Source organism: Podarcis liolepis, assembly GCF_965112155.1.
Source record: "Podarcis liolepis genome assembly, chromosome: 4".
Classification (NCBI taxonomy): domain Eukaryota; kingdom Metazoa; phylum Chordata; class Lepidosauria; order Squamata; family Lacertidae; genus Podarcis; species Podarcis liolepis.
The window spans coordinates 79,307,093-79,322,715 of record NC_139558.1 but is presented as its reverse complement, the minus strand read 5'-3'; the positions used below and the strand labels follow the sequence as shown (position 1 = coordinate 79,322,715).

Sequence of the window (15,623 nt, the reverse complement as noted above, 5' to 3'; positions counted from 1 at the left end):
GGACTTTGTGGACTACACACTAATTGCCCACCGCAAAGCCCCATGCTTTGCACTACATGCTGTGCGTTTGTAGAACAGAATTGGCTGGGAAAATCCAATTTATTTATCTATAAAAATATGTTCATTATCTCTATTCTTAAGAAACAAACCCAAAGCCATTTATAGCAAACATACATATCTACAGTAAAAACCATGTAAAAATTTTAATCAGAGATCAACAAACTATGGCAAATAGATTTTTCTTAAATGGCTCCATAAGCTTGGCAGCACAGAGGTTTTCAGCAGATGTTTAAGGATTGAAACAGAAGGTGGCCACTGAATCGCTATTGGCAGAGCATCCCATAGAAACGGGTTGATGACCCTAAGCGCTCTGTTTCTTGCTGCTGTCAGATGAGCCTTGCCAACTCGGAGGATGACTAACCATGCTCCTGCAAACGATCTCAGTGACTGAGTGTTTAGGCATTCTCTAAGATACCTAGGACCTACGTTTTTCAGGGCTCTGTAAATTCATACAATTATTTATGGACGTTGGAAACTATCGTCATCCTGGAAAGAATTACCACTCTTAGAAGGAAAGCTTTAGCCCATAAACTGAAGTCACCAGATCTTTTTATTTTTATTTTAAAGACATGGGCTTGGATCCTACATAAATTAACAAAATTTACAGTAAGTAAGTTTTCCATCCAATCTGCCCCCCTGCCCCACCTAAAAAAACCTCTCGGGGGGGGGGGGTCAGGGGCCTTCCCTGACAGTGTGGGCTGGGGATAGCTGCTGCGTGGAGTAAGGAAGGGACAGGAAGCTTTCCTTCCATGAACTTTACTTATCTTCCTTGTATAGGGAAGCTTTTAATGTTTCATATTTTATTATGTTTTTATATCAGTTGGAAGTGGCCCAGAGTGGCTAGGGCAACCCAGTCAGATGGGCAGGGTACAAAATAAAATAATCATAATCATAATAATCATAATAATCATAATCATAATAATCATATGGCTCCAAGACTGATTTTCATTATTCTCCCCTCCCCACAACTTCCCACCCCCATGCCCAACCCCACATTGCTCAGGAGGGTTCTACTGAACCTTCCTAGAGGGTTTTTCAGGACTTGCTGTGGCTGGGAGAGGAGGGGATAGATTACATTCCTTAGAAATAATTGGAGAGGTCAAAGTCAAATTAATGTTAAGCGAATTATTTTGTCATGTGCGCCTTCCTTCCCAGGTTCTTATACAGGGCTGGATTTGACAAAAGAGTTATGCTCGTGGGAGCTACTGCAACGAGTCTTGTAGCACCACGGGGCTTTCCCCTCTCTCCTCCGCCCACACCTCCAAATTGGCTCTGGGGGTCAGGAGAACCCCAGAACATCATGTGTGAGGAGGTCAACTGTTTTGTCTGGCAAGCGGAAACTCTTGCACTGATAGAATGAGTAGAGGACCTGATCTAGGGCCAATTGCTGCGCGACACAGGGATCAGGCCTGATCTGCCCGACTCCCACCTTTCACCACCATGAGTTGCTAGACTTGCAGATACAATGGTATCTCTGTCACTCAGTAGATTCGGATCACTCTGTAATATCAGACTAAGCCCATTTACCGGTAAATTAGCCACTCAAATTCCCAAGAAAATTACTATCCAAAAGTAAACATAGCATTTTCATAAATCTAATTCAGCCAACAACCTTTAACAGCTGTATATTTTCATCCAACATGCAGAAAATCTGCAGCTTCGTCTATCACCATAATTTAGAAGTGTTTAAATTATAAACCTCCCACAATCTTATAAGGGTCCCTGCTAAAATTTGAATAAAGATAAGGTAGTAAAAAATTAAATTACCGTGTCATATTTATTCAAATTTGATGGGGACAGATAAAATTTTTCTAGGGGCTGGGTTGGGTCTTTGGCCCAGCAGATTATTATCTACAAACATCATGCCACACAAAAATATAAGCATTCCATTAGATAATCTGCACCTTTACTTAGCACTATCACACGGCTCCCCAAGAATACTCTTGGGAAACAGAAGTGATGCTATTTTGAACATTATTCTAGGGATTCAGGGAACCTTTGAAAGTCAGATGATGCTCAATTATGTCTACACTTACCGGTAATTATCTACTGAGAGATAAGCAAGGCTTTTCCCACTACATAGAATCCCTTTGCACCTCCTTCTTGTGACATGAGAGACACGAGAGAACAAACCGGGAGGGCTTTGACAAACCGGAGCCTCCTGTTTTGTCTGAACCACCAAACTATTATTGCCAGTATCAGAACAATCCAGAATATTATTGAACTTGATTTAATACTCTGGCCTGTGTGAAGCTGGTAACTGTAGTTTCCCAATTCAGAAAAAAAACAACAGGAAACTATGGTCAATTAAGAAACTTCCTTGCTTAATCATGACTTGCATGAAGGGGTAATCAATGGGGTTTCGAGCATTGGGGTTGGGAGGGGGGAAGGTTCACTCATATCTCAGCTTATTAAGCAGGGATGTGATCATCCAAACGCAGCTACTGTGGCTGACAATAGTGTGTGCTGGCAGAATTAAAGATAATCCCAAGTTAAACAAGCTAGCTGGCAATGTAATTTGACTCTGTTCTGAAAATTATATCTAACAATAAAGAGCACAAGCCAGTTTCTATGTGTAATCAGTTGGCCCTTTCAGCTGAGAAAACTGCCAAAAATGACACTAATTATCACCGAGCATGAGGATATATTTGACTTTATTCACTAACAATACAGCTGAGATAGCAAACCATTGTCCGGTATGAAAGGAATTTGTTATCTCGCAGTGGCAATTTTACACCTGGGCTTCTCTCAGGCTTGCTCCTTCTTGTGCATGAATATTGCCATTTTGGCTGCATAAGAACTGGCACTTGCAGAACTGAGTTCACGGTTAGTAAATGATGCACTGCAGTCTTCCAGTGCAATCTCTGTGTGTGACAAAGGGCAAAGCTAAATGCTTTCACATGTTCCCCAGCACAGCACTGCAATGCTCACAGGGATTATCCTGCAAAGGAGTAGTTAACTTTGCCCCCCAGGACATCCCCATGCTTGGTTCTGAGGAACTTGCTATATGGATTGCTCAGCCTTCATTGGTCCTCATAATCAGGGAGTGCCAGCACAGAGTGAAACACTCTGAGTATCTGCACAGCAGACAGGAGCAAACTGCTCCTAGGCAGTTTAAGCCCCCACAGAGTATTTTTTGAGGGAGCTGAGCCCCTTCAATATTCAGAGGGTGTTCAGTTCTGCCTCATGGCTCCTCATAGCATTGTACAATGTCAGGGTGTCACCCAACATATCCACATGATGTTGAAGCATCATGTACATGACATCATGCAGTGTCACGCATGAGCCCCCTCAATCCTCTTAAGATGGCGCCTGTGACTGCAAGCACTGACAAAGTACACCTGATCCATTGAATTTGAACCACACAACACATTGCCCACAGACAGTGTGCGTTCATGTGTGGCCTATCAATGATTGCCCCCACCCCCTTTATGTCTGAATCCAAGTCAATACAGTGGTCAAGGAAAGCAGCCACAGTGCTGAGTGAAGCGAAGGGCCAGGCCCATCAGTGATATTGCCTTCAGAGTGGTTAGAGTTGCACACTGATTCCTTATATCCACAAGTCCTCTGTATACAGCTAATAACTAGTGAGGTCTCGTGGTTAGAACATTGGACTTCTACTATGGAGACTCGGTTTCCAATAGCCGCTCAGCTCAGGAAGCTTGACTTCACTCAACTTCTACATCTGCTTTCTGTTTTTAGGATAAGACACAGCTAGGCGAGTAACAAAAATGTGTGCATAGCTCTCCATTATGAATGAGCTGAAGGCTTAGCTCAGGAAGGCCGACAGTGTTTGCCAAATTGTAAAGGCTCAGAAAGAACGTTCTATACTTAGCATCTTTAAAGCTGGTTAAAAATAAAACTAGAACCGAAAACATTGTTTCCTCAGGTGGATGTGGGTGCCAGCAGAATGCATGAATGTAGCTCTCTTAATGGATTTTCCCACATTTTTTCCTTCACAAGGGCTGTGACCCTACAGCTGGGGAAGGCAGTCATTCCAACTGCAGCTTTGTGTCTATCCAAATAACTTAAGGGCAAATTTTCTTCAAGGGAATTTCAAAACATAAGAATATGCTTCAAATGAAGTTTAATGTCAGCCACTAACAGTTTGTTATGTAGAACTATGTGTTAATTTCCCCACTGATTTCAATTGGATTACAGATTTGCCTCATCTTCTCTCCCAGAATGCCTTGCAGTGACCCATTTGTATCTTCCATCTTTGACTGGTCTTCAGTGCTAGGCCATTCAGCAACTTAATTGACGGCTGTTTTTCTGAGACATTCAAGGAGATGTGGACTATAACTGTTCCAAGATTTCTAACCAGCAGTGCTTGCTTGGCTTTATGCCCCAGACATAATAAATGGCAAATAGAGTTGTTAAGAGAGGCAGTAACCATTATGTGAAGATATATTTTCCATCCTTACAGATATGCAGTGGAAGAGAGGACTATAAAATAACTGTGAGTCACTGCCTAACTGTATTTTTTTTTTTTGTCTGCAACTGATTTCTGAGGCCACAACCAAACAGCAGCTTCCGCTGGGGACTGTAGCACTAAGCAGGAAGTGGGGGGAAATGGTATCTTGAGGAAGAGGCACCAGGTAGCTAATACCACAGCTGAGTTGCACTGTAACACCTGCATCTCATAATGTGGACTTCAGGTGTTAGGAATGTTTATCCAGCGTATATGCCACTTGCAACCTTCTCCATCCTGAAGAACCCCATGTTACCAATATTCTAGCATTCTTTCCAATTCTGCATATCTGCCTCCTTATCTACACTGTAAGATAAGGCTTTTCTAGTCTTTGCTTTTATTTTATTTTTCTTTTCTGCTCTTTGCTTTTATCTTTTTTGTTCACATTTTCAGTTGCCTTCACTTGTTCTCAGTTATGTCAACCCTGACTGGCTAAGCTTGAAATTCTATGAACACTTACATGGGAGCAAGCTCTACATCAAGACTTACTACACTGTGGCATCCCTTTATCTACGAGGTGATTGCTGATTGGCTACGATCATCAATGTGACCAATCTCAGAAGGAGAAAGAAGCAATTTCAGTTACACACACACACACGCACAAAATAAAAGAACATGTTGCTAAAATTTGACACAGGGAGGCAGCAGAGCAAGGGGAGGAAGACTGAGGTGCAATGACTGAGCCCGTTGAGACCACGTGCCTACGATGAAGAGAGCTGTGAAACAAGCCATCAGGTCACAGTGCTTTCCTTAGCCACAACTCAAGTGTCAGACAAGCACACCAGCAAATCAAAAGTTGCTCAAGTTCACTGGTCTTACCTCTCCCTGCCTGCTCACTCCTGCTGTTGTTTCCAGCTGGATAAATTTAAAAAAGCACTCCAGAGTGGAGGGTCTGAAATGGAAGCAGCACATTCTCCTCCGTATTTAGGGACCTGGGTGCAGGGCGCTTTGCTAACTTTTTCCAACAGGAAGAGGAGGCGGAGGAGACAACCGTAGGCAAGTGAAGGCATGAGCAGGCAGAAGGGGCCAAGGCAGGTGCCAACATTCAATCTGCCGGTATGCTCATCTGAGGGACGGGGTTGCAGCACTAGGAAGAGACATTTTATCTTTAATCTGAAGTGTGTTTAAGACTGCGGTCCTAAACTACCAGTCCTGAAAGGGAGTGAGGAGGGAAGGGAGGTGTTTCATTTCAAATTAGGCCAGACACAATGACGTCCATCTTAGGTCCAGCCAAGACGAAATGGGGATGCACCCCATTCCATTATCCTCCCTTGTCTCCTGCCCCATTCTAAGCACTGCCACCGGCAATAACACCACTGAGAAGAATTAATCAAGCCTCCTGAGAGAGAATCAAAAGTGTGCAATGTTTCTTAAGGCAATGTACTGTTGTTGTTGTTTAGTCGTTTAGTCGTTTCCGACTCTTCGTGACCCCATGGACCAGAGCACGCCAGGCACTCCTGTCTTCCACTGCCTTCCGCAGTTTGGTCAAACTCATGTTTGTAGCTTCGAGAACACTGTCCAACCATCTCGTCCTCTGTCGTTCCCTTCTCCTTGTGCCCTCAATCTTTCCCAACATCAGGGAAAACCCAACATCAGGGTCTTTTCCAGGGAGTCTTCTCTTCTCATGAGGTGGCCAAAGTACTGGAGCCTCAGCTTCAGGATCTGTCCTTCCAGTGAGCACTCAGGACTGATTTCCTTCAGAATGGATAGGTTTGATCTTCTTGCAGTCGTGGGACTCTCAAGAGGCAATGTACTACACTATGCTAACTACTGATTAGAAAGTGCCCCTGGGAGGGGAGTGCCTTGTAAATAAAAGGTTGTTGGCTCTGTTACAAAATTCCCCACATCACAAGACATTTTCTGCATTCCTTGCTGAAACCCCTTAAGCCTTAAATAATGCCTGTATTACACAAGGAGGTTGTAAACATGACGAGCTTTATTTTAATAAGTCAGCACACACACACACAAAAATTGGAAAAATGTTATCAGCTTTTTATCTGGCAGTGGATCATGTCTTATAGTCACATGGCATCAGACAACACTGTGAGGCAAGTACCTTCTTAACTAAACAGCATGTATTTTGCCCTTGCATTTCGAGAAGCTTGTTGAGAACTGTTCTTTTGTCAAAGTCTCTCTCCCACAGTTTCTGCTATGCAAGTGCGTTCAAGACTCTCAAATAATTCTGAGCAGAAGACAACAGAGGGCAGGAGGAAGTGGATTGAAAGACAGCAAAAAGAGAGACGGCATTTCAAAGTGCTGATGAATATTTATTAATAGCACAATGTATTTCAGCCAAGAGGTCTTATTCAGAGGCTCTCTCTAACAAACAGACAACAAACGTATGTGTAACACTAAGTCATGCATGGCATGGTAGAGCACTGCTACTCCCCTGACCTCTAGTGGGTCACAGGGAGGTTGGCAGGGCGCAAGTGCACCAGTAGGAGCACTACACTGGCTGTGCTGGTGAGCTTTCAGTGTGTGAACCTCAGCACGGCTGCATGCTTCCCCCTCTACTGGCGATGCAATTAAATGGAGGTCAGGTGAGTAGCGCAGTGCCATCCCCTACAGAACAATGGTGTTGATATCAATATATATATTAATGTCCTTAAAAACACCACAAGGCTTGTAACTTTTCTATAAAATTAAGCATGCTGAAATCCAAGTTACACAAATGTGTATTTATAATGGTGCTATTTAATATCTACATGAAGCCATTAGGAGGGGTCATTAGGAGTTTCAGGGCGAGGTTGACCATCGGCATGTTGATAACACTCAACTCTGTTTCTCCATAACATCTGAATAGGGAGGGGCTGTGGAGTCCCTGGGCCATTGCTTGGGCGCAGCAGTGAAATGGATGGGAAAAATCAAGCTGTACGCTTTTCAGCGCCTGCTAAAAACATTCTTGTTTAGGCAAGCCTACCCAGATGCTTAGAAAGCTGAGGTAATTTTAAAGCATGGTTGTTGTTTTTTCCTTGATTCTCTTTTTCCTTGATATCTTCTTCAATAACTCGAGTGCAATGACATTGGTAATGATCCCCAGCTTTAAAAGACATTGGCAACAGCTCAATTCTCCATCAGAAATACAATTATGTGCTTTTTCTTGACACTCCCTGAGCTGGGCATTTGGTAATGATCCCTGGCTGTCAAAAATGTTTGTAACCAATATGTTCTTTACAAGAAGACCACACATTTGCATTTTAGTGTGAGATATGCCTGCGCCACTGCACTTGAATGGTTTAAGAAGATGTTGTCCAGATACCTGTAAGGTATATTTGAGTAATATAGTTTCAAATAGATGGAGATACGCATGTACTGAAGTTTACAGTAAAGCGTTTTACGTGTAAGCTTTTTTCATTGCACACATTTTTGTAACTTTATTTTGGCATGTTTTTAAAAAGCTCTTGGGGTGCTTTTCAGGCTACTGGTATATTTAACATTGACATTATGCTTTTAGGCCTTTATTACTACAACTGTTACTACTACTGCATAAGTACTGTACTCCTGTTTGTTGAAAGTGCTTGGATGAACCCTTTTGACCGAAATGCATTAGTCTGTAAGTAAGTTCTTTCAGCGTCTTAAAATGTGGCCTCTCCTTTTGGCAGTTTCTTTGATGGTTGCTTCCTGGTGTGTTTTAGAAAGATAGCTGTCACATAGTTATGGGGGTTATAATAATCATGTAGGGCCTTCATCTGAAGTTAAAGATTTCCTTTCGACTCAGTGCTGTTGCGTTATGTGTGCAGAATCTGTGCATCCGTCTGGTAAATTTTAATTTGCCATGTGATGCAAGGCAATGGCTAGCTATGATCTTCTCTCATGGTCTGGCATCAAACAACTTCAGCACTTAAATTTCCTTACAGCAGGACACTTTAAACAATGCCAAATATATAACAAGCCAGTTTCTAACGACTTGTTCACGAGGTATTAGCACTTAAGATTTTAAGCCTGAGATCAATCCTAGCTGTAATTTTAGGAGGTTTCAAAAGCCCTGGACTACAGAGACATTTCCAAATCCATAGTTACTTGCCTTCTTCCTTTGGAAGTTCACATCGAGTTTCATTGAGGCGCACTTGTTCAGTGTGTTCAGACGTCTAGAAGCAAAGCAAAATCCAAAGATTAGCATCTCATGAATCAACTGGCCCTTTATGACCTTGCACATTTTCCCCATACTCTCACTTTATGGACAGAACTTCAAACAACTTCCTATAAAGATAGACTGGTAGTGAAATATACATTGCTAATTCCTATCCACAAGACTGGGGTGCAGAAATATGTACATACAGTGGTACCTTGGTTGTCGAATGGCTTGGCTCCCGAACAAATTGGCTCCTGGAAATAAGTGTTCCGGTTTGGCTCCCGGAAGTAAGTGTTCCGGTTTGCGAACGTTTTTTGGAAGCCGAACGTACGACGCGGCTTCCGTAGCTTCCGACTGAGTGCAAGAAGCTCCTGCAGCCAATTGGAAGCCGCACCTTGGTTTTTGAATGGTTCCGGGAGTTGAACGGACTCCTGGAATGGATTAAATTCAACAACCAAAGTACCACTGCACCTGCAATTTAGATAATGTAGCAACTAGTTTGGTGACTTGAGGACAGGATACCTATCATCACAACCAGAAATGGAATTTTGAGGCAATTCCCATGTTCTTTGTCACTCTACCCAGCTCAGGACCACAATACCTCAAGGACTGCCTCTTCCCATATGAACCTACCCTGACCCTGAGATCATCTTCTGAGGCCCTTCTTTGTGTGCTTCCTCCTAGAGAAGTCAAGAAGGTGACAACACAAGAATGGGACTTCTCTGCAGTGGCTCCCCATCTGTGGAATTCTCTCTCCAGGGAAGTTCTCCTGGGGGGGGGGGTTATTGGGTTGATGTTTTATTTTCATTGTGTATTTTGTGGTTTTATATTTTGAATTTATTCTGTGAACCACCCTGAGACCTTCAGGTACAGGGCGGTATATAAATTCAATAAATAAAAATAATAAATACCCCTGCCCATTTCATTTTCATTTCATTTATTTATTTACGGCTATTAGCCCATAAACCCCTGCCCACCTGCCTGAATATTATAGATTGTCATAATCTGAAGGGCATTTACACAATCCCAGTATTAGAAAGAATCATAGAATCATAGAATTGGAAGAGACCACAAGGGCCATCGAGTCCAACCCCCTGCCAAGCAGGAAACACCATCAGAGCACTCCTGACATACAGTGCCTCGCAAGACGAAATTAATCCGTTCCGCGAGTATCTTCGTCTAGCAGTTTTTTCGTCTTGCGAAGCAACCCTATTAGCGGCTTAGCGGATTAGCGCTATTAGCGGTTTAGCGGCTATTAAAGGCTTAGCGGCTTAGAAAAAGGGGGGGGAGTGGGAAAAAAATCTCAAGACTCGCAAGACATTTTCGTCTTGCGAAGCAAGCCCATAGGGAAATTCGTCCTGCGAAGCGCATTGAAAAACGGAAAACCCTTTCGTCTAGCGGGTTTTCTGTCTTGCGAGGCATTTGTCTTGCGGGGCACCACTGTATAGTTGTCAAGCCTCTGCTTAAAGACCTCCAAAGTAGGAGACTCCACCACACTCCTTGGCAGCAAATTCCACTGTCGAACAGCTCTTACTGTCAGGAAGTTCTTCCTAATGTTTCGGTGGAATCTTCTTTCTTGTAGTTTGGATCCATTGCTCCATGTCCGCTTCTCTGGAGCAGCAGAAAACAACCTTTCTCCCTCCTCTATGTGACATCCTTTTATATATTTGAACATGGCTATCATATCACCCCTTAACCTCCTCTTCTCCAGGCTAAACATGCCCAGCTCCCTTATCCGTTCCTCATAAGGCATCGTTTCCAGGCCTTTGACCATTTTGGTTGCCCTCCTCTGGACACGTTCCAGTTTGTCAGTGTCCTTCTTGAACTGTGGTGCCCAGAACTGGACACAGTACTCCAGGTGAGGTCTGACCAGAGCAGAATACAGTGGCACTATTACTTCCCTTGATCTAGATGCTATACTCCTATTGATGCAGCCCAGAATTGCATTGGCTTTTTTAGCTGCCACGTCACACTGTTGGCTCATGTCAGGTTTGTGAAATAAACACTGGGCTGCAACAGGAAATCGAAATTAGCAGCAATGCTCTATCTATCTTAATAATGAAATAGTTGCACCTCTAATTTCTCACTACAATACAAAGCAATAAATATTATCAAAAGCGCACAGATTGCAGTTGGACTTATTTTTAAGTACAAGACTTTTTAAAACACCCATAATTTCTATAGCACCTCTTAAACTAAACTCAATATTGGAAACTGGCAATATTGGAGAAGAATGGAAAGTGGCATGTATACCCTATAGTTGTCTTTGGAGTATACATATTCGTTGTATTTCTAGTCAAAATAGATTTTAGAAACACTACAAACCTTGGGGGTCGGGAAAATATTTGTTTATTAGAGGTGATAATAGGATAAGCTGCACGCCACAGGCAATTAGGTCTCTCTCAAACCACTTTTAACATGCACACACAAAAAGCATTAACTCTGACCTCAGCTCTATGTAGCTTCAGCAGAAGAGTTCCTTGCTCTTGCAAGAGTTCTATGGTGTAACCATGGTCTTCAGATCTTTCCATCCAATAACCTGTTTTCTATAGACACCATCAATGGTGTCACTATTATCAGTGAACTAATCTCATAAAGTTCTCATCTACGTACTTGAAAACAGCAAGTTTCCTGTCGACATTTTACTCCAATATTTTCCTTAAAAGATAACGCTTTTCCTTAAGACTCAAGGTTACATTTTTTGTGAAGTCTGTGACCGATTTCCCGCTTACTAATTTAGCTATCCACATTTTAAAGCAGAAAGATGATGACATATCTTCTGGGGTCCTTCCAGCATTTGAAACAGATTGTTCCAATGAAATGAAAGGATTAATGGTTGTCTTTATGTCTCCAGAGTCTCCAATTAAATACAGCCTGCCTGGATTTCTCGCACCCTCTTGACGTGCCAATGGCAGAAGACAGAATTCTCCATCTGTGTACATCTGTCATTGGAATAAGAGTCAAAACCTTGGCAAGAGTGATTCCAAGCCCAGAAACAATAGTTAATGATATTTTGATCAATGACGAAAGCTTGCTTTTGTGTGTAACGTTTTGGACTCTGTTGGAAGCTGTTTCCCACAAGTACAAAAATATTCATCAATAGCAACATTCATTATATGCATAAAATATGTAATTGTGAAAAATGCAACACGAGTAGGGGCCCTGATTCATAGAATCATAGAACCGTAGAGTTGGAAGGGAAGGATCTAGTCCTGCAATGCTGGAATCTCAGCTAAAGCATCCATGACAGATGGCCATCCAACCTTTGATTGAGATTGTTGCTTGCCTGCATTTTGCCAGTAGAAGCTACAGCCATGCCAGTGTGTACCTGTCATAAATAATGCTCAAAGTGTTGTGTTTTTTAAAAAAGAACCTTGGGGGAGCATGTATTAGCCATAAGACCTAGAACATGTTCAATATGGAGTTCAATGATACTGCAGAAAAGCCTTGAGATCGAAAAGGAAAATGTCTTTGTCCACTCTCAAAAGCCACATGGCCCATACTAAATATAACAATGTTGTAGAGTAAAATCTCCCAAAACCGGGCTGCCTTCTGGGTGGCCTTTTGCCCTTCTTCCTTGTTATTTTCTGACACCTTAAAATTGATCAGAATCCTAACTCCCTATGACTCCAGTCTGCAGCTGTTACTGAGCAGCTGCAAAGGAATTTGGCCAAGGGCATGTCAGGGTCACAGGCAGTAAATGCAGGGCTGTGCCCAGTGTACACTTGCAGCAATAAAGAGGTCTCCTGCATCAGGGCAACTCTGCAATGATTAAGTTTCCTTTACAGCAAGACACAATGGCTTTGGGGAAATGCTCTTGGCCACTTCAATGGTAATGGTTTACCTAAGAGTACGAGTAGTAAGGGTATGATTCTCAGCAAAGAACTTCTAGTCAGGAGGGGTAATTAACTCTACTTCTGGCTACCCCTTTGCTGCAGCAACTGCCCTCCTACCCCGGCTGATTTCTCCCACAATGCAGCAAAGGTGGGCCTGGCATCTTGGATGGAGGAAAAGTGGGGTGCTGAAAAAAGTGGGTGGTGGTAGAAGAATTAAGCACCCTACTCCTGCCCAACACTTCTTGACACCAAACCTCACCTCCTCCTTTGCAGGGGATCAGAGTACAGTCATACCTCGTGTTATGTTTGCTTCACATTGCAGCTTTTCAGTTTACGAATGCGGCAAACCCGGAAGTGTTTACTTCTGGGTTTGCTGCACGCGCATGCACAGAAGCGGTCTGTGCGCTTCGCGCATGTGTGGTAACAGCACTCTACTTATGGACTTTTCAGGGTGCAAACAGCACCCCAAAACGGATCGCATTTGGAAGGTAAGGGTTCCACTGTACTCACTCTAGCACACAAACCAGGCTTTAGCCTTATTATCTCCTTCACAGAGGGATGATACACGAAACCAGGTTGTCTGCATGCTTTGCAGCGCTATAAACATCATAATAAATTACAACAAGTATTAAAAATGCACTTTACCTACAAAGAGGTTCTACAAGATCCTTGTCAAGAAAATCATGGTCTTTCTTTACAGCAGCAATGTCAATAGGAAACTGGGAATCTACAAGAGAAGAAGCAGCTGTTACTGGAGTGGGAAACACATTTTCTTCCAAGAGGAGCTGAATGTGATTCCAGACTAAATTGCAAACAGAAGGGGAAAACCAAAATGTCCTCCACATTTAATTTCTGATAATATCACTTCCTTTTCCAAGTTCAAATGGAGTCGTTGAAATGTGTCAACTAAGGTAACATCAGCATGTCATCATCCAACTACAGTAAGAAATCAGATGGTTTATATTTCAGTCCCCCAATAACAAAGCAATACTGATCAGTACTACAGTTGTTGTTGACCTTTCCAGCCTTCCCCAACTTGGTGCACTCCATATATTGTTGGACTACAACTCCCATCATCCCTGACCTTTAGCCATGCTGGCTGGGGATGATAGGAATTTTAGTCCAAAATCCACTCCCTTCATTAAGCGGCTAACAATACAAATAATATGAATGCTGTTAACCTATTTTTATTTTTAAACAGAAATATAACAAGTGTTTCCCTTTTTCACAGACTTGTAGACAAACCACTTAGTAGCATTATGAGTGAAGAATTTGCAGATTGTGACTCAGGGCCAAACCTGATGAAGTACATGAACGGCTTTTTAAAAAGTAAAAAAAAAAAAGTGAATAAGAGTGTGTGGCTATAGTGACCCTGGTGAGAGGCATTCATCTTTTCTCCTTAAATGCAACCACAATCCAAATCAACCCCTTTCTTTTTGCATTGTAAGAAAAACTTGCAATTGGGCAACTGGGGGATTTCCTTCCAATACAGCTGTGGGTTCTTTGATTCAGGCAAAGTCTGCAGGGTGGAGGGTAAAGGGTTTTAAAGCCCTCCTAACAACCACACTAAGGTTCCAGTCCAGATTATGCCTCCCCAACTCCCTGCACCTTGTATTACTTTTAAAAAACAAACCAAAAACATTTGTGCATTTTCAATTGTGTGGAAGACACATCATTTGTTTTAAGGTCCAGATGTAGCCCTTCATAGCCCAACATGGAAACCAACAAGAAAAAAAAGGTGTGACATTGTTAACAACAAGCGTCACAACACTCCACCTCCACTCAGCTGTCTTTAATTTTAAAAGTGTAATGTTACATTTTTTGGAAAAGTCATTTGAAGAGAGCGCCCCCTGCTGTACCACACAGCTCTTAAAACTATAACCAACTATCAGCCGAGACAAATGCTCTCTTCCCACAGCAATGAAACACAGCATCATGAACTCCCAGCCTTACTGTATATTAAAAAGTATATCCCACCTGTCAGTCCCTGCGGGGATCCCCTAAGGGGGTTCACAAAAATTAATAATACACAGTCTGTGAAACAATACCAGAAACCAGGTATTGCAATGACAGAATGGTGGGGGTGGGCGACTAAAGCAAACCAACAAAGGTTTTGGGAAGCAGTCAATATGCTAATGGACAAGGGGCCAACCACCTTGGTGTCACAGCAGAAAACACCTGGTCCTGTATCCCAACCAAACAGACTTCGTATTTGCAGTGGGATTCACAGAGGGCCTCCTGATGAATTACTGTATTTTTGCGTCTATAAGACGCCCCCGTGTATAAGATGCCCCCTATTTTTGGGGACTCGAAATTGTCGCAATTCCACCCTCAGCACTATCCGCATATAAGACACCCCCTAATTTTTGACATTATTTTTTTAGGGGAAAAACCTAGTCTTCTACACGGAAAAATACAGTTAAGTGGGAGAAAGGGGTCTTTCAAATTGCTTGGTCCCAAAGCATTTAGGGATTTGTAAGTAATGTTTATTTATTTGATTCATAAAATTTATACACCTCTTGATTGTAAAAAAAAAAAGCCTCAGTTTACAAAGGGGGGGGGATGGATGCCTTATTTTTCATCAGCTGAAATTTGCGAAGATTATTATTCAGTTCATCTCTATACCGCTATATATTTTTAAGAAAAAAAATCTCAAAGCGGTTACAAACATCAAATAAAAAACATTATTGAAGGAAGTCAAATATAAAGTATACATTCAAGGCAACACAATTAATGGGAAACTAAAATGTTACCTTCAAGATTTCAAAATATAACATGACAAAGGAGATCAACTACAGAATGCACATTTATCACAGCAAATTTATTTCAAAAGAAAACATTACTAAGGGAAGTCAAATATAAAATATGTATTTAAAACAGCATAATTAACAAGAGAATAACATACTGTAAGTTTTGTATCATTTAAAAAAACACTTTTATTTTAAAGTTTATTATTGTTTATATTTTGAATTAGATCTATATGGGGCCACCAAAATCTTTTAAATGGTTATGGGCTGCCATGGTCTTAATCTGGTCCTGCGACTACCTGTTTCCCCAGAAGCAAAACAGGGTCCACAAGCACCCCAAACTGGGAACATGGTCTTTAAGGAAAGTACAAAATAGGATTATACCCTGAATTGCTTCTCCTATTGACTAAAACAGCAACTCTGTTTTGCCTGGATGA

General features: G+C 42.1%; 1 protein-coding gene across 8 annotated transcripts in view; it reads right to left on the bottom strand.

Moving 5' to 3' along the window:
- Positions 1–15,623, bottom strand: part of STARD13 (StAR related lipid transfer domain containing 13) — a 242,495-nt gene that overhangs the window by 42,972 nt on the left and 183,900 nt on the right. For all 8 annotated transcript variants that reach the window (XR_014525070.1, XR_014525071.1, XR_014525072.1 and 5 more), the window contains 2 exons: positions 13,085–13,166; positions 8,556–8,619 (listed from right to left, as the gene is read on the bottom strand). Coding sequence is in view for 5 of the 8 variants with exons in the window: in XM_083498861.1 (XP_083354987.1) it covers positions 8,556–8,619; positions 13,085–13,166 (146 nt within the window). In the remaining 3 variants the exon portion in view is untranslated. The remainder of the gene's footprint in view (positions 1–8,555; positions 8,620–13,084; positions 13,167–15,623) is intronic.